The sequence below is a fragment of the Oncorhynchus tshawytscha genome, linkage group LG06 (genome assembly GCF_018296145.1).
Source record: "Oncorhynchus tshawytscha isolate Ot180627B linkage group LG06, Otsh_v2.0, whole genome shotgun sequence".
NCBI lineage: Eukaryota > Metazoa > Chordata > Actinopteri > Salmoniformes > Salmonidae > Oncorhynchus > Oncorhynchus tshawytscha.
Window position 1 is genome coordinate 19,869,356 of NC_056434.1, and position 20,357 is coordinate 19,889,712.

The 20,357-nt window shown below is 42.5% G+C and overlaps 1 protein-coding gene across 4 annotated transcripts in view; it reads right to left on the bottom strand.

Moving 5' to 3' along the window:
- LOC112252223 (phosphatidylinositol 4-phosphate 5-kinase type-1 gamma) overlaps positions 1-19,028 on the bottom strand; it is a 95,047-nt gene extending 76,019 nt beyond the window's left edge. For 2 of the 4 annotated variants that reach the window (XM_042323058.1, XM_024423269.2), the window contains exon 1: positions 18,619-19,028. In XM_042323058.1, coding sequence (XP_042178992.1) covers positions 18,619-18,757 — 139 coding nt within the window. In that variant the 5' untranslated portion in view covers positions 18,758-19,028. The remainder of the gene's footprint in view (positions 1-18,618) is intronic. The other 2 variants (XM_024423270.2, XM_024423268.2) reach the window with 2 other exon arrangements.
- Positions 19,029-20,357: the final 1,329 nt, after the last annotated feature.

Here is a 20,357-nt window from a genome sequence, read left to right on the forward strand (position 1 = left end):
TGAAAATTACAGGCCATCTTTCATCTTTTTAAGTGGGAGAACTTGCACAATTGGTGGCTGACTAAATACTTTTTTGCCCCACTGTACATTTGCAAACATTTCTAAAAACCTGTTTCACTTTGTCGCTTTATGATGTGTTGGCGATGAGGGAAAACATTCATTTAATCAATTTTAGAATAAGGTTGTAACGTAACAAAATGTGGAAAAAGGGAAGGGGTCTGAATAGACTGTATCTTGGATAAATTATACAAATATTTGTTAATACTGTAATCCCCAATTTAGCCTAACTGTGCCAGGACATAGTAGTCTTGTCAGGACTGGTGAGTGTTGTTGACTTCAAAAGCAGAAAAATAACAATATACTGAAGCTGAAGTTGGAACCTGGTGTATTGGCACCGACTACCATTGCAAACACAAAACTTGTGTGGCCTTTCCTATCCATGAAAGGCAATGGCTGCATGCTCATTACTGCTTCTCTAACTTCTCTTCTTTTTTTTTTTAAAGACTGATGATCCATTGAGACCAGAAGGCAAAAGTGCTTAATACATTTCATATCAAAACCACAACCAAAACTGAACTCAGCTATTCACCTCAGGAAAAATCAATGCATTAAATGGTATCTTTATTAAAGCCATGTCCACTTTGCTGAGTGCTGGGGTCTGATTGACAGCAGACTCAAAACCTCCACAGACCTTTGTGTGTCCTGACATGACCTGGAATGCAGAGTCATTTACAGTCACATCTTCATTCTAAGATATACATGGGCAATTTGAACTTTCTCATAAATCATGCACTGATGTGGAATACAAAAAAATAATAAACAAGTAAACAGAAGGGCTTGAAAAAAACCTCCAAATGACTAATTCGAGTTAGAAAGGACTTGGAGCACTTAACCGAAAAAGCAAGAAGATGTCAGCTTGACATCAAAACGTCAGTCACCTCTTCGTATCCAGTACAATGGATTAAAGTGAGCTAAAATAAATAAATCTCAGCTTTTTTTTGTTGAGTGCTCCAACTTCTTTCTACCTTCAATTACCACTTCTGGAAGGTTTTCTTGGTAAGCCCTTCTCATGATTTCCTTTGTTTGATGAAGTACAAAGCGCCACCTGAACTCCCAACACCAAAACAAGTAAGGACTTGACACATGAAATGCAGCAGTAAAAGCCAGTCAGTCTCTCAGAGTCCATAATGCTCTGCTTCTCTTCCTTCTACATGGCTCTAACATAACCTCCTTAGGGCTATAACACTGCCTGCCTGAGTGGAGCCCTGCTGTTTCCGACTCTGGCTCCCCTCTGACTTAATGCTCTCTCCCATCGGTCTCAATGGGAATGATGGAGATGGACCCAGCATTACTCTGTCATTCACCCAGAAACCCTGCTTGGCTGGGACAGACAGATTGTGGTTTGTTGAACATCATGCTCCAGCACACAGAGATGTCAACACACATCGATTGGTTTGTTGGGCTTCATCATAGCCAGTTTATCAAACCTAATGTTGTGACATTATGTGATATTCTAATGAATAGGACTCATTCTTTCCGAAACCTAGAGTAGACAGGATATGAACATCTGCAGAGAACAACGTATCAATATTGGTACGACTAAATACGTGAATCTGTCAGGAGGACGGGTGAACCGAGCACAAATCTAGATCATGTTGTAAAAATAAACCTTTATTTTAGGGGCTTTGGTTTACTTTCCCACACTGTCAAGTAGACAGGGGATTGTTTAACTAGTCCTATGAGCACCAATTCTTTGGCTGCGTGTGTCAGGATATCCTCCCTTAGGGAGATGTGTGCTTCTGTAGGGCCACCGGGAGCAGAGCTGCGTCCTGCTCCTTGGGCGGAGTTAAAAACAGCTCAGACCTCCAGGCAGAGAGGAGATGGGATCACACACACACACAGTTATGCAGTTTCTGTTTTCATCACTTACTGGGTCCTTGGATCAGAACTGAGTGGTTATCCCTGGCTGATCCCAAAAACTGCAGAGAGTTGTTGTGAGCAGCATGAACGTCCTTTTAGGGTGAACTTAGGGGAGCATGGCAGTTAAAAAGCATGTGTAGCAGCTAGGTTCTGTTTCCTTCAGTTTACACCATTAATAATCAGGGTGGTGATGGATGAGAGCAGCACATATTCCTCTGGTGATTAAGAGCTAATGCACTTGTTTATCTTGACTAGAGTCTGTCTGACACAGGAGCCATAGCGTAAACGCTGTATGGGTGCAGCAGTAGCAATGCACACCTTCCCAAATTACTGGGTTTGGCTGGTCAAAACAACAATATATAAAATATGCCATTTAGAGGACACTTTTCTACAAAGAAACTTAGTCATGCGTGCATACATTTTATGTATGGGTGGTCCCGGGAATCAAACCCATTACCCTGGCGTTACAAGCACCATGCTCCACCAACTAAGCTACAAAGGACCTCATCTGGGCTCAGCAAGAGGCTGACCATAGATCGCTCAACCACAGCTTTATATGGAGGGACTACGGTTGAATAAGGAGCTGCCCTTCCATGTCAGAGACAAACTTGTGAAATGTGTGGCTAGGTACTGTCAGATAGTCTGGCTGACACCTAACTCCAAGTCCTCCTGCATTAAGAGTCGGGGAAAATATATTTGGTTGTTGTTGACACGATGCGTCAATAATGAAGGGGATGTGCTTTTTTTACTGATACAGAGGTGAGAAGGTATCTACCATGTCCAGAAGCAACTTTCCCATACATTTTCTGCATTCAGGTTCACTCAAACATATTTTAAAAGCTTTGTTTTACTATTGACAGTAACTGCTGATTTTGGGATTGTATATATATCGATACGCTCTCCTTAAATATTTGTCATCTGATGTATTCATTTCATTCTGAATTGTTTAATCAAACTTCTCGCCACCAGTTCCTGATATCATGGCATAAAAACTACAATCTGTGTCCTGAATTCAGCTGTCGCGTTAATGCACAATTCTGCATTTTTCACACAGAAACAAAAGATCAAACGCACAACAAATACTGTATCGTAGTGAGTTTTGTAAACGCAGATGTTAAAATGCGTGTTATTGTAATTTCTGCTTGGCATTAGACACATTTTGTGGCTTAGTTGCACTTCTCCAGTCAGATGACGAACGCTCTGACTGATGTGTAGCTACTTTTCGGTACTTTTCTCAGTGTACTCTACTTTTCTCAGTGTACTCTACTTTTCTCAGTGTACTCTACTTTTCTCAGTGTACTCTACTTTTCTCAGTGTACTCTACTTTTCTCAGTGTACTCTACTTTTCTCAGTGTACTCTACTTTTCTCAGTGTACTCTACTTTTCTCAGTGTACTCTACTTTTCTCAGTGTACTCTACTTTTCTCAGTGTACTCTACTTTTCTCCAATAAAATGCAAGACTAACTTCAAGCAAAACATAATGAAATGTTGCTGGCTATATACTTCTATGATAAACATTCGAAATATAAATGGCCATGCATTGTTTCTGCAAGAAAGATATTACTTTTTCATTGTAAGCTCATTTGTGTGGTTGCTAGCGTTGTACTTCTGTTGTCATCTGATGAAAATTAAGCTAAACTCAGCAAAAAAAGAAGCGTCCCTTTTTCAGGACCCTGTCTTTCATAGATATTTTGATTTTTACGAATTAACTTCATAGATCTTCATTGTAAAGGGTTTAAACACTGTTTCCCATGCTTGTTCAATGAACCATAAACAATTAATGAACATGCACCTGTGGAACGGTCATTAAGACACTAACAGCTTACAGACGTTAGGCAATTAAGGTCACAGTTATGAAAACTTAGGACACTAAAGAGGCCTTTCTACTGACTCTGAAAAACACCAAAAGAAAGATGCCCAGGGTCCCCTCATCTGCGTGAACAAGCCTTAGGCATGCTCAAGGAGGCATGAGGACTGCAGATGTGACCAGGGCAATAAATTACAATTTCCGTACTGTGAGACGCCTAAGACAGAGCTACAGGGAGACAGGACGGACAGCTGATCATCCTCGCAGTGCAGACCACATGTAGCAACACCTGCACATGATCAGTACATCCGAACATCACACCTACGGGACAGGTACAGGATGGCAACAACAACTGCCCGATTTAAACCAAGAACGGACAATCCCTCAATCAGTGCTCAGACTGTCCGCAATAAGCTGGGAGAGGCTGGACTGAGGGCTTGTAGGCCTGTTGTAAGACAGGTCCTCACCTGACATCACCGGATACAACGTCGCTTATGGGCACAAACCCACCGACGCTGGATCAGACAGGACTGGCAAAAAGTGCTCTTCACTGACAAGTCACGGTTTTGTCTCACCAGGGGTGATGGTCGGATTTGCGTTTATCGTCGAGGGAATGAGTGTTACACCGAGGCCTGTACTCTGGAGCGGGATCAATTTGGAGGTTGATTTTCTTGGAGCACCCCCCCCCCACCTCTATTGTTCAGGAACACATTATTCCATTTCTGTTAGTCACATGCCTGTGGAACTTGTTCAGTTTATGTCTCAGTTGTTGAATCTTGTTATGTTCATATAAATAATGACACATGTTAAGTTTGCTGAAAATAAACGCAGTTGACAGTGAGAGGACATTTCTTTTTTTGCTGAGTTTGTTATGCCTATTTTGTTGTTGTTGCACTAATGTATTTTGTGTGAAGAAAAAGCTATAGTTGCTCGGCCCTGATCAATCTACTGAAGCAAGCAAAAAACGTGACTTTCAATATAAAAACGCAGATGAAATGGTTTAAAAACACAGATTTTTTTGATGATCTGCGTTTTGAAAATGCTGATTTCTGAACTCCCCTGGAATTAGCCTAGTGCGCATGTGCACCCAGCCATATCCTGTCCCGAGATTGTTTTCGCCAGTTGTCCCTGGCTAAACTAACTTAACTATGCTAATTTTGGTCCTCATTGCCAAACATAAATACTGCACCCTCAACTTCAAAACTAATTTGCTAGTTATACAATCATGTAAGTGAGAAATCTTCTGGAAAGAAACGTTAAAATTATTTATTGAATATACATGGCTGGTTCGGGCCCTATGTCGTGTCGTAAGACAATGGTGGCAAAGGATATTATTGCTACCTAAAGCCGTCAGCATGCTTCAGTTCGGCTGGCAACTAGCCGAACTCGACTAGGAGAACCGAACATGCATGCCCGCATACTCCCTTAAAAGACATCATCTTGAAAAACAAGAAAAAAGCTACAATAGTACTGCTTGTCCAATTTGAGACACCGTCGCCATTATACACTGCCTAAAAATAGTTTGAATTAATTTAAAGCAAGAAATCTGGTCATAAATTGACGTAGTCACTCAATTTGACATCATTTGGTGCAGTATTTCTCAATGAAAAAATGTGCATGAAAACGAGTCGTCTCTCATTGAATGATAAAGGCTTTATTGAAGAATCCGTACTGTTGACCAATCACCCACAAAGGGGCGGAGACTTCGGCTACAGACTTCATCTTGCCTCCAGAAAAATGTTTGTGTGCCCGAACAACATAAGAAGTCTAAAATTAAAAAAAAAAAAAAAAACGGCACAAAATGTCATCATATGCATGAACTCCTCCGAACGGTTTTGGCTGGGAAGCATGCAGATGACTTAACGTGGATCCAAGTTCAGTTTTGGCATAGGGTAAAGACGACCGCTTCCCAACCGAAACAGTTCGGAACAGTTTGTGCATATATTATGATGACATTTTAGTTTGTTTTGGGGTTCAAGGGAAATTGGAAACAGAAAAAGTGAAATTGATTCCAACATTCTATTATCAACATACCTGGATAAGGGCGCAAGAGGTTCTCATGTAGGGGGAAAGTTACATCTCCCAGGAAAACATAAGGACTTGGCATTGTTGTACCTGGCAGGACAGCTGGCAGTGGTAAATCAAGGGTCTTCAGCAGCAGCTGGGACCAAAAGAACTCTTGAAACACTCCACCATAGCGCTCTTGGCTGTATGCCCTACATCCAAAATTGTGAACCAGTAGCAAGCATCTTCTCTGTCTCCATATCTCACCTATTATATGTGTTACTAGCTATATTAAATCTAGTACATCCTGGAAAATGTACATAATTTTAAAAAAAATGCCAGTCAAGTGTCGTCTTCTTCTATGAAATCATGGCGGTCCACAAACAAACTTTTAAAGTGCGTGGCGCCACCTACTGCGTTAGAATGTACTATCAATTATGATCTGCTAAATTCTGTACTACCATGAAAATAAAATTCAAAACCAAATAAATCCCTAACTTCTCCCACACATCTTTTCTTTCCTTTACACCGAGCAGCTACATGACCCATTCTTTGGGATTTAAATCACTGCAGTGCATATGGGACAAATTCTCTAACATTGAAACTAAGGAATCCGATCTGTGCTTTTTGACCAGCAGGGACAAATAATAATAATCACAGTGGTTGTCGAGGGTGCAACAGGTCAGCACCTCAGGAGTAAATGTCAGTTGGTTTTCATAGCCGATCATTCAGAGTTAGAGACAGCAGGTGCGGTAGAGAGAGCGAGTCGAAAACAGCAGGTCCAGGACAAGGTAGCACGCTTCACTGCTTTCTGTATCATGACCTCTCTTCTTCCCATGTCTTTCCACTACCGACCATTCCGGTCCTTTACTCTCATCCACCCGCTCCGTGCCAACAGAACTGACACCCATGTTGTTCTCATTCCAGCACAGCTATTGGTTCCCCCCAAAAAAAAAACTGATCGGTTCTCTCAAAGCTCAGCCCATGTCTGTGCAAATACTGCATTACAATGGACTAAGATGCATGTTGAGACAATATCTCCACCCTGTGCAACAGCCTGAGGCCTGACTCTGTTTGACTCATACTTCAAAGATGTGAGCCTTACTGAGCTGCAATTTTCTCCTGAGCCCTCCTCCAAGGCCTAGCCTATGTGTAATGGTGTCCTGCTTGTGCGCTTAGACAGAAATCATTGAATGTGTACTAAACCCTGCTGAATGCAAAAAGGCTGGGAAGGGCAGTCTGAGTGTAAATCTTGACTGCTGAAGTATGGAGAAAGACGACAGCTTCTAGAGAGTAAGGATACATCCAGACAGAAATGTCTTATGCATAGCAACAAGACCTAACAGTCAAATATAGTAACATGTGGGTAAGTGATCAAAAATGATAGTGTAATGTTTTACACACAACTTCTGCCAAACACTGAAATCAATCACTGACTAGAGCCAACTCCATGGCCTAAGAGTCATGAATGATAGACATGGCTTTGAATGAATGGCAACCAGTAGAGAGAAGGTTCAATAAGTTCGCCAGCTCCGCTGTATAATGAATTAATTTCCTCACTGTTCACGACCATTAAAGATTCATAACCCCTCCAGCATATCTCTCTACTTTGTGAAACATTGAGTCAGGGCACCATTGATGCAAAGTCTGCATTCATCAGTTACAGTAGCCATGTTTCCATATATAGTTTTTATGAGAGTAAAGTCATACCGTATATAAAAAAAAACAGGACAACTATGATGAAAAGATGAAGTTTCCGTACAATTTTATAAATACCGACAGATCATTAGTTTGTTCGACATGGTGGGATCATTTTGTCAATAAAAGTAGTTATGCGAGAAATTACGGTGGAAGTTATTTTATGCGCAAATATTTATTGAACAACCATGATATCGAAGTAAATGGAGTCACGCGATGGCATGGTGTGTGGTCCTCCCACTACGACTCAGGAAACCATGCAGTTTATTAGGCTACAGATGAAATACTGTAAACTATGATTCACTTGGCAGGGTTGTGAAAGTACACAGTGATCTTGATTCTCCTCTCCAATAAATATTTATGGTCTTTTTCTGGTGATATGTTGATCGATGCTTTGACAAATAAAATATTCTCGCTCTTATCCATAATAATCTCATCATATAGACTAGCCTACCCACACTATCTGTTGGCTATAGCGCACGTGCCAAGACCAGAATAGGCACATTTGTTATAAATATATATATATTTTTTAAATAAAACAATTTGGGGGGGCACTTTTTAGCCCTTTTTCTCCCCAATTGTGTGATATCCAAATTGGTAGTTACAGTCTTTTCCCATCGCTGCAAATCACGTACAGACTCGGGAGAGGTGAAGGTCGAAAGCCATGCGTCCTCCGAAACACGTCCCCGCCAAGCTGCACTGCTTCTTGACACACAGCTCGCTTAACCCGGAAGCCAGCCGCACCAATGTATTGGATGAAACATCGTACAGCTGGCGATTGAAGTCAGCATGCATGCGCCTGGTCGCCAGATGTGGTCGCTATGTGCTCAGATTCATCAAGAGCGCGATGGGACAAGGACATCCCAGCTGGCCAAACCCTCCCCTAACCCGGACGACGCTGGGCCAATCGTGTGCCGCCTTATGGGTCTCCCGGTCACGGCTGGCTGTGACACAGCCCGGGATCAAACCCGGATTTGTAGTGACGCCTCTAGCACTGCGATGCAGTGCCTTTACATGGAACCCAAACCGGCTGTGCGCGTGCGCCATCGTGCATAAATGTATTTTGTCCCCCTACACCAAACGCGATCACGACACGCAGGTTAAAATATCAAAACAAACTCTGAACCAATGACATTAATTTGGGGACAGGTCGAAAAGCATTAAAGATGTATGGCAATTTAGCTAGTTAGCTTGCACTTGCTAGCTAATTTGTCCTATTCAACTAGCTTGCTGTTGCTAGCTAATTTGTCCTGGGGTATAAACATTGAGTTGTTATTTTACCTGAAATGCACAAGGTCCTCTACTCCGACAATTAATAAAACGCATATAAACGGTCAACCAAATCGTTTCTAGTCAGCTCTCCCCCTTCCAGGCTTTTCCATCTTTGAACTTATATGGTGATTGGCATCTACCCTTTCATAGTATTACCACGACAACCGGCAAAACAGTTTGTCTTTCAATCACCCACGTGGGTATAACAAATGAGGAGATGGCACGTGGGTACCTGCTTCTATAAACCAATGAGGAGATGGGAGAGGCAGACTTGCAGCGCGATCTGCATCAGAAATAGGAATGACCTCTATTGGCGCGTGCGAGCAGTGTGGGTGCAATAATTTAATAACATGGATTTCTACATTTATTTTGCCACGCTCGCGCACGTGACGTGTCCAGTCTGGTCTGCATGTTAAACTGCTGCGCCTCTCAGGAGGCAGAGTAGGCACATTTGTGACAGTAGAGTTGAAAATGCGATGGAAACACATTGAAATTTAGATTTGATTCAGCACATGAAAACTTAAGTGAAAAAGTACATTTGTGTGCACTATGTGAACATGCACTGACTTTTATCTGCAACAATTCCATTTGGTGGAAACACCACTGGTGGGAAAATGCGCATCATTTCTTTATGCAGATACTAGAATAATAGCATGAAAATCTGTTGGATTTTGGATGGAAACCTAGCTTGTAAAGTAGAATATTCAGTGCAGTAAATAATTGATTGAGTTATGCTAACCTGTGTGGCCATCTGACTAAGACAGAATTCAAATCTACTATACTAGAGCAGGTTAAGTTATTGTGGGTCTTAGAGGTCCGTGCAGAATGGCTGCTAGCCGTCCAGCAATATAGTTGATATTACTGGCCCCTGAGGGGTTCTATGATATTGTCTGGATTCTGACCCATAATGATGAGTCATTGAACGATACTGTCATAAATAATCCGGTGTGCCACAACGCCTTTAGCAGGCAAAATGAAGTGGCTTTCGCACAGATGACTACTGCTCTCAAAACATTACCCGTGTGAACTATCACCCCTGAATACCTCCCATGCTTTAGGAGAAACCGCTGCTAATATGCCTTCATATTCAGAGACAGGTAAAGCAATGAAGAGTGAGATAAACTCTCCTTAGTATAAACACTTGAACACTGAAACAGAGAATTCCCAGTCTAAACACTTCACTGTGTCATGCAGACTCTGGACCTCGAAGTGCTAACATCTTTGAAGATAAAATACAGAGGCATTAGAGGATGAGATAACCCACACAAAAAAAAGGAACACATATAATCTGGAAAAGTTTTGATAGAGGATTTAGCGGGGACCGAGCTAGCTTCAAACAGCTCTGGATTCTCCCAGACTTTAGTAAGAGGATAGGAAATTATAATAGCTCTACTTAACAGTGTGCACAGCACCCACCTTGTAACTAGAATCAACAACAACCTTTGGTTTGAAAGTCTTCGGAGTGTACACAACAGGGAAGCATGACACGGAAGTCATCGGTGTAGTAAAGTCTAAACTGAAGTTGAGCTCAGCCCTCACCTGCGGACTGACACACACAGAGTAGAGGTAATGACGATGGTGCTTCCATGATTTTTCAAAATAATTAAAATGGAAAACTGGGCTTACATGAAAACCTATGGACAAGGGTAGCCAAACAAACAGCCAAAAAACAAGGATGTTCCCATCTGTTCCCATCAATGGTAGCAGGCACACCATTGTGCCACTGTCAGCATCTCTGACAGCAGCAGCCTACAGAACAGTACAGAGAGGGAGAGATCAGGAGAGAGGGATGGATGCTGAGGAACGAGTGGTTGAGCCAAGGAATTCACTGACTCACAAGGGGAGGGGAGAGGTGTGGTACAAGTGTGGACTCTGAGGATGGAGGAAGGAGAGAACCAAGGAGAGGAGAGGATGAGGCTGGGGGCAGGAGAGAACCAAGGAGATGAGAGGATGAGGCTGGGGGCAGGAGAGAACCAAGGAGATGAGAGGATGAGGCTGGGGGCAGGAGAGAACCAAGGAGATGAGAGGATGAGGCTGGGGGCAGGAGAGAACCAAGGAGATGAGAGGATGAGGCTGTGGGCAGGAGAGAACCAAGGAGATGAGAGGATGAGGCTGGGGGCAGGAGAGAACAGGAGGAGGCTGGGGGCAGGAGAGAACCAAGGAGATGAGAGGATGAGGCTGGGGGCAGGAGAGAACAGGATGAGGCTGGAGGCAGGAGAGAACCAAGGAGAGGAGAGGATGAGGCTGGGGGCAGGAGAGAACCAAGGAGAGGAGAGGGTGAGGCTGGGGGCAGGAGAGAACCAAGGAGAGGAGGTAGGACATGCCTAAGTGAGATTAATTATGTCAGCCTGACAGGGGAACTGTTCATTGATCTAAAGAGAAAAACTACAGTTGCTTGAGTGTGAAGGCCTGAATGGAACAAAATGGTGAGATGGTTATTTCACGAGCCACGGTTACCCCCACACCATATTCTCACTAAGTAACGTGATGATCTCATGTAGAATTAACACTCAACAATATGGGGAGTAGAGCTGGGCGATATGGACAAAAAAATCCATATCGGGATAAATTTCCTGAATTGATGCGATAATGATAAATAGAACGATAAGTTTAACATTCATGTGCAACACTGTGTTTATTATTATTATCATCCTTTAAAAACTACTACTTATGGTTGTAGCCATCAGTTGTCCCATTAACAATCACCAATAACAGCACACAAAGTGTCAAACTTCACATTAGTGAAGTATAGGCTACTTATCGCAATGAACAATATCAGAAAAATGCCTGTGATAAGTGATCGGTGTTAATCATTTTTGGTTTAATGTCCCAGCTCTAATGGAGTCCATATATTACAGACAACATTGTCATAGAACAATAGTCCCAATCAACCACAGATCAGTGAGATCTTATCCTTATTCAGCAGTAACAACAACTTACATATGCCCCTAAATATTTTGCTGTGCTACATGGAATGAAAACTTAGGAGCACCAATGCACCTATAAAAATGTGAGATTCTAACTTCAATATCTCAAATACTTTTTCATTGTGCTGCTAAATTTCTTTGGGGAATAGTTACAGAGGAGAGGAGGGGGATGAATGAGCCAATTGTAAACTGGGGATTATTAGGTGACCGTGATGGTTTGAGGGCCAGATTGGGAATTTAGCCAGGACACCGGGGTTAACACCCCTACGATAAGTGCCACGGGATCTTTAATGACCTCAGAGTCAGGACAGCCGTTTAACGTCCCATCCGAAAGACGGCACCAAACACAGGGCAGTGTCCCCAATCACTGCCCTGGGGCATTGGGATAATTTTAATTTTTTATTTTTTTAGACCAGACAAAAGAGTGCCTCCTACTGGCCCTCCAACACCACTTCCAGCAGCATCTGGTCTCCCATCCAGGAACTGACCAAGACCAACCCTGCTTAGCTTCAGAAGCAAGCCAGCAGTGGTATGCAGGGTGGTACCATAAGGTGTGGCACAAACACACACGACTTTAACGGGTGTGTGCGGGGTGGAAGTATGAGTGAAAGACTAGTAGCTAAATTTATACTTGACTGTGAAGTCAAGATAGCAGAGTGAAAGGACCTGGAATGTTAGAAAGAATTCTTCCTGACATAACTTCAATAAAACACACAAATATCAGCAGGGAAGCCAAATAATCTCAGGTTGAATTTTTACACGACAGGAGTGTCAGGTTGGGGAGATATCACCAGTAGCTTAAATGATCATCCATACCGCCCTAACAGATCCACAGATGATGCCATCTCTATTGACTCCACACTGCCCTTTCCCACCTGGACAAAAGGAACACCTATGTGAGAATGCTATTCATTGACTAGAGCTGAGCGTTGAACACCATAGTAACCACGAAGCTCATCAATAAGCTAAGGACCCAGGGACTAAACACCTCCCTCTGCAACTAGGTCCTGGACTTCCTGACGGGCTGCCCCCAGGTGGTAAGGGTAGGTAACAACACATAAGCCACGCTGATCCTTAACACAGCCACATTCTCGTCGACAGGGCTGTAGTGGAGCAGGTTGAGAGCTTCAAGTTCCTTGGTGTCCACATCACTAACAAACTAACATGGTCCAAGCACATCAAGACTGTCGTAAAGAGGGCACAACAAAACCTATTACTCCTCAGGAGACTGAAAAAATGTGTTATGGGTCCTCAGATCCTCACTGGGTTCTACAACTGCACCATCGAGAGCATCCTGACTGGTTGCATCACTGCCTGGTATGGCAACTGCTCGGCCTGCAAGGCACTACAGAGGGTAGTGCGTATGGCCCAGTATATCACTGGGGCCAAGCTTCCTGCCAACCAGGACCTCTATACCAGGCGGTGTCAGAAGAAGGCCTTAAAAAAATTGTCAAAGCCCCCAGCCACTCTAGTCATAGACTGTTCTCTCTGCTACCACATGGCAAGCGGTACCGGAGCACCAAGTCCAGGTCCAAGAGGCTTCTAAACAGCTTCTACCCCAAGCCATAAGACTCCTGAACAGCCAATCAAATGGCCACCCAGACTATTTGCATTGCCCCCCCTCTTTTACACTGCTGCTACTCTCTGTTATTATCTATGCATAGTCACTTTAATAACTCTACCTACATGCGTTACGTTCCCCAGTTTCTGTGCTGTGGGTTTGGTTGTGTGTGTTTCAGGATGGCTTCCTGAAATTCTAAGCAGCTGATTGGTCGGCCCCATCGATGATTGGAGATCTGACCCCGCCCTCTCGTCAGGAGATACAGCTGTCTTCAATTACCGACTCCTTCTCCAGCTGGATAAAAGCCAGTCTTCCTTTGTTAGGAAAGAGAGAGCTTCTTGGCATGTTGTCGGTCTGTATAATCGTTGAAGTATTTTGTAGCCGGTCCTGCATGTCAAAAGGACTGTTTCTGTTTATTGAAATGTTTTACTTACATTAGTAATTATAATTACATGTATGTCTATGCACACTAGGTAAGACCTGTATTTTGGCTAGTGTGCCAGGTGGTGTTAAGATAGGTAAGGTATGAGAGGGGGCTATTTAATTTTTTTTGGTTCTGTCCAGCCCCTTTTCCCCAAATTACTGTGTGAAGGAGGAAATAAATTCCCAGTAACGGTGAAATTCTGTCATCCTTACCGCACCTGCAATCCCATACCTCTTTCACTCCACGGGGAGTTGTGTAGCAGGGTGTTGCGTTACCTCCAAGAGGCATGTGTAACGAACATTTTACCTTGACTAACCGGTGTCCCCCACACATTGACTCTGTACCGGTACCCACTGTCTATAGCCTCGCTATTGTTATTTTACTGCTGCTCTTTAATTGTTTGACATTTATTTTTTTAACTGCATTGTTGGTTAGGGGCTTGTAAGTATTTCAAAGATCTGCACCTTGTATTCAGCGCATATGCCAAATATAATTTGATTAGTCACGTGATGTGACATTGTTGGTTTCCTGAAAAAAAAAAAAGCCTAATTTGCTCTCCAAAGAATGGAGTTAGATGTATCAAACATCCCCAGGGACGCTGATCGATTTCCGTGACTACGTGAGAGAATTCTCTCTCCATCATATGTCAGTTGGCATTCCTACACGGAAAGCTTTCATTGCATGTCTGTGGAAAGCAGTGTTTTCATTTACTTGGTCTAAATTAAACTTAATTTGTCAAATATTTCGCTAACACTCCATCAGCCTCAGGGTGGGAAATTAACACCTGCCAAATGCGGGTAGATTTTGGCCCTTGGTGGGTAAGAATGTCTATAGTAGCCTAGATCTGGGCTAATGGACAACAATCCATATTGTGATAACAATGTGTACAATTTTTATTATACTTTAAAGGTTAGTTTGTAGCCATCCATTTCTCCATTAACAATCACCCATATATGCTTAAGCTTATCAAATGTCTCTAGTATAGGCTACTATACTGAAAAAATATAAATGCAACAATGAGTTAATTCATAAGGAAATCAGACAATTGAAATGAAAGTTGGCCCATATCTACAGATTCCACATGACTGGGCAGGGGTGCAGCCATAGGAGGGCATTGGCCCAGCCAATCAGAATGAGTTTTTCCCCACAAATGGCCTTTAGAGAGAAATTGTCCTGGTCTCAGACGATCCTGAATGTGGAGGTCCTGGGCTGGCGTGGTTACGCGTGGCCTGCAGTTGTGTGGCCAGTTGGAAGTACTGCCAAATACTCTAAAACAAAGTTGGAGGCGACTTATGGTAGAGAAACATTAAATTCTCTGGCAACAGCTCTGGTGGACATTCCTGCAGTCAGCATGCCAATTGCACACTCCCTCAAAACTTTTATAAATAAGACATTGTGGCATTGCGTTGTGACAACTGCACATTTTAGAGAGCCTTTTATTGTCCCCGGCCCTAGGTGCACCTGTGTAATGATCATTGTTTAATCAGCTTCTTGATATGCCACATCTGTCAGGTGGCTGGATTATCTTGGCAAAGGAAAAATGCTCAAAAGGGATGTAAACAAATTTGTGCACAAAATTTGAGAGAAATAAGCTTTTTGTGCCTATGGAACATTTCATTTCAGCTCATGAAACATGGGACCTACATGTTGTGTTTATATTTTTGTTCAGTATATTATCGTAACAAACAATATCGGCAAAGTGCCTGCAATAAGTGGTCGGTATCGATCATTTTTTGGTTTATCGTCCCAGCTCTATCTTAGCCTATTTCTGCAATAGGATATACTGTACCAGTACAAATCCCAGTGGCAGAATAGCATGGCGTCCGTTTAGTCTACACTTCTCTACATGAATTGTTTTATGTGTGAAGATTTCCATGCATGCATTCCTGTACATTCAGTGCAATGTGCACACTCAAACTGAACTTTTATTTTCACCCATCGCTAAGCAGCAACACTCCTGCATGTCCCTCCCTAGACTGATTCATGGGAGTCTTGTGCTGAAGTATTGCCTTGCCTCTTGTCCCTTGTGAAAAGCGCTGACTCTGACATGATAACTGTATGTCAAGGCTGGAAGATTAAGAGGACCAGCTAACATGACGGGACTGACACAGCTGTGGCTCAGCAACTCCACACATACACACACGTTAGGAGGAAATCCATTGCACACATTCTGCTATTACGCAACCGCTATTAAAGTATGTTATGTGACATGACATGCATGTTGACTGCACTGTAAATAAAGTTAGGCCCACATTTTAATGTGAAATGCGAGCTTTTGCTTTCAGAAATCTGTAAAGTATCAATAAATCTCCCCAAAAAGTGAAACTGGGATGGAGTGAATGTTAGAAATATCTTCACCTCATTTAGTTGACAGGAACACTGCACATTACTCAATATTTGTAGTTCTCAGTGTCAAATTGCCAGAGTTAGGCCTAGCAATGAAGCTATTTATCATCGTATTCCCTGGCTAAAACAGATTAAATGAGAAGGATGAGCTTACAAAAAATACAGATAATAAGGAACTGCAATGGCCTAGTAGGCAAATTCATTTTTTCAACCATCAGTTTTGCTTCCAAAAATACAGTGATAAGAAAAGTGATTTTAAAGAGAGCCAATCCACTATCACCAACATTTCAGAGATGAGCCGAACCTTCACAAACCTCATTATTTCCAGAGCCCTCTACAGAAGAGAAGACATGCAGAAAAGGTTTAATCAAGTGGGTTTCTGGCACTGTCAGATGAAGGGATTTGGAATCAGTCCACAGTGTTGACAGCCAAGAAAAATAGCAAGAGGAGAAAACCTAGACTGTGTATTCAAATTCAGCTATATGAAATGTTCTCATCTGGCCATTGCAGAGGATTGTAAACATTGCAGCACAGCCATCATACATAACCTTTAAAAATAATCTTTCTGAATAGATTACAGTATAAGTAACCTAGGCTATACCTCAAAGTTATACCCTGATGAAGACAGCTTGTCTGTCAAAACACTGGTTATAAGGTTATTAAATTATTGCATCTGAGCCCCTAGAGTGTGCCGCTCTCCTTTTCAAGTATACCTCAAAGTAGACCTATAGAATCATGGCCTGGGTAGAACTCGGATCAGGAAGTATTGAATACAGTTAATAGAAAAATAAGACAAACTGGGGGAAAATGCTCTGAATAAAACAAGGAGATTATTTTCAAATCCTTGAATGCATTCTTCGGATTTATTTCAAAGATAGTAGCTAGCTAGACAGCTAAACTATACCTGCCATATTTTACACACTACAGGGCAGCGTCACTGTCAGTCAGTGATGCACGGCTCCAGGATTTCTGGCCTCGAGTCGTAGGAGTCGACTCTTGCTCGACTCCCAAAATACACAAACGGATGCGCACACACCACCTCATTATTGCAGACTCTTACTAGGAAGTCTACATTTGCGTTCTGGAGGACTGACATCAGCACGATGCTGCCCATTTGCTCATCAATTTAGCATATAAATGGCCTAGGTGATGTGTAGAAACTAGAATATTTCTGCTGTCATTTCATTTTTTAAATCTAATAATTGACTCTTATAACGGAAGCCATGTTTTTTATTCTAGGTGTGAAAATATTTCAACTACATGTCTAAACGATAATAGGCTACACGGATAACTCGTGCTTGGCTGTCCAATGTATCGGTCTCCCCATAATATTTAAATTGATGAATTGTTATCATTATTTTAGCAATCCATGGTAGACGTTTTTCCTAATAACAATGCCCCCATTCTGCTAATTTGAGTTGCTGAGTCATATTTACAATTGACTGTGTTTATGGATGCGAAAATAAAGATTTGCCATTTCCAAAAAGTTTAGCGGGTATGATGCTTTGCGATCTATTGCCTAGGACAGGGCTCTCCAACGCTGTTCGTGTAGAGCTATTATCCTGTAGGTTTTCACTCCAAACCTAATCTAGCGCATCTGATTCAGTTTATCAACCAGCAAATTATTGAATCAGGTTACTTACAACTGGGGTTAGGGTGAAACAGGGTTGGAGAGCCCTGACCTAGGACATCAACAGCCAGGGTGTCATTAAATAAACTGGGCACAATCGTTTTTATTGCACATTTAGGCCTAATTAAACTGATGCATTTGTCTATGTTCAACTTCAATTCACTGGCACCACGAAGAACAGCGTAGCCATACTCACTGATAGCCTGATATACACGTGAATATGTTTTTGGTTAATTTACAAGGCATCGCTATGCTAGAAAGACATTTCTAGATACAGATTACAAAGATGTGGTTCTGACTGCCCCGACTCGCTTTCCCTCGCCTGCTCCTCGTTCTGAAAAACGCTAGTGTGTGTTTGATCTTCGGTCTGTTGCGTGTAGAATAGCTCAGCCTACTCATTGATAACCCCTACTTCAGTGAACTTGCGAGAGACATTGCAAGCCAAGAAATGGCGACATACAGCATTGCGATAGTCTACATCTTATTACCGATGCACAGTTCTGGCGGTCTGCCTGGTAGCGCCCTCTCCCATCTCTTGCTATCCTGCTCTTTCTTTGCTGTGAAAGATGCAAGAGTTTGTGTACGGCAAATAGTTTCCTACATTGCTAAAATACTGAATCGATTCCGCTAGCTTGACAACCAGAAATGGAAGTCGACTCCTCACTACTACTGGCACGCTTATTCATCAAGGAATTTCCTGATGCTTGCGAATGTCAAAGTTAAACATTTGACAAATTACTTATTTTCACCCTGTATGAAATGAAATTGATGTGCCATTCAGTGAGTTATCTTGCTGCTAACGTTAGCTGTAATCTCAATGACAGTCAGCCTAACCTGCTAGCTAGCTGAGTCGGTATGGCTAGCAGCTAGCTCGCATAGCTTGCTTACACCCCTTGCGTGGCTAGCTAGCCAAGTTACCTGACTAAAAGAAGATGAAACACAGAACCACAGCCACGGCTGGAACTGCATCAACACAGCTAACTAATACAATGCCAGATATAGCTACAATCAATACAAATATTTAGTTACCGAAGTCGCTATCCATTCCATAGCTTACTCCAATGACAGTGTCCGCATCCTCGGATGCGGTGGCCCCGGAAAAAGGACTCGCTTCCCTGGCCTCTGACAGCCCAACCGCTCCCTCAGCTACTGGCAGTGCTGCTTCCATCCAGACTCCCGGAGAAAGGGCAAGCCCTCCGAATGAAAGACCAACTGCGATGGCGCGATTCGGAGAAAAATAACGGTTGTTATTCAGCGTCCTACAGCTAAACCATACGATGAAATTAAAGCAAATTCAGTGTGATATCCGTTATGGACCAGGCATCCGTGCAGTGGTTATCAGCCCGTCGGCGACACAGGTCCTCTCGGTTCGACTGCACTTTCTGCTGTCGCTGGCTTGATGCTGTGCATTCTGTCTCCCTCCGACTGATTCTTGAAGAACTGCTGACATTGACTTGGCTGTACGTCACGCATTCTCCTGTGCAAGACAATGATAAATTAAATATAGCTACAATAACCCAAATTAACTGCTTGATTGAATCCTTCCTCTTTTAATTGACGAGGAAAAAGGTTTTATCCTCAAAAAGGGTGGCTAGCTACCGACCTTCGCCCCTGTCCATGACCTATCAAAATGGATGATGACCAAATCTATTGAGCATGAATTCTGCACAAAGATGGAATACTCCGACTAACATATTGATTGTTACCATCAACAAAAGCCAGGGATTGCATTTGATGTCTGATATCCTTGGCACCTTGATGAGGCACTGCTCCTCTTCCAACATCGGAAAACCTCAGGTTGCAGAATGACTGACAGGCACCTGCAGAGGCTTGAAGGCTTCTGCTCTTCTTGGTAGGAGAGTTAAAAGGAAAATAGCATTTGTGGTATTATAGAATGGCTGGGCTTTGTTGGTATTTTGCCAACTATCAGGTCCTCAAGTTTATTCTGGTTGGCAAAGTGCTCTTAACTTAATCAATTGAAAGAAGAGCTGTTGTTGTGAATGGAAATGTGAACTGCATTTCGAACTAACCTGACCCGTCCATAGTCCATCTACAGAACTTGATTAAATCTGACTGGTTTTAATGTAGATTATTAATCAAATGCAGATTCATCATGTGTTAATTTGTGATTATAAACTGTGTGGTTCGAGCACTGAATGCTGGTTGGCTGAAAGCCGTGGTATATCAGACTGTATACCATGGGTATGACAAATAATTTTTTAGTGTTCTAATTACATTGGTAACCAGTTTCTAATAGCAATAAGGCACCTCAGGGGTGTGTGGTATATGGCCAATATACCACAGCTAAGGGCTGTGTCCAGGCCCTTATGCTTTGAAAACGCAGACAGCGTCAATGCATTTTGGTAAACCAGAATTACATTCATTTCCAATGAAACAATGCGTTTGCCTTGCAGCATTGCATTGCAGAGGCAGTTGCAGTGTGTTCAGTGTGGTGCATACATTTGATTTATCAAACCTATGCATAGACGGCTTGACAGAAACGGTAGCAGAAGGTGAATGTTGAAATTTTGTTTCATACATATCCAGATGATACGGCATACTATTTTGCGCAATGACGCTGTCGGTGTGTTCGAAGCGTTAGCCGTGGTATATTGACCATATACTGTACCACACCCCCTCGCGCCTTATTGCGTAATTATAAACCCGGGTGGTTTGAGTCCTGAATGCTGGTTGAGTGAAATCCGTGGTACATCAGATCCTATACCACAGTATGACAAACATTTTTTTTTTTTTACTATTCTAATTAC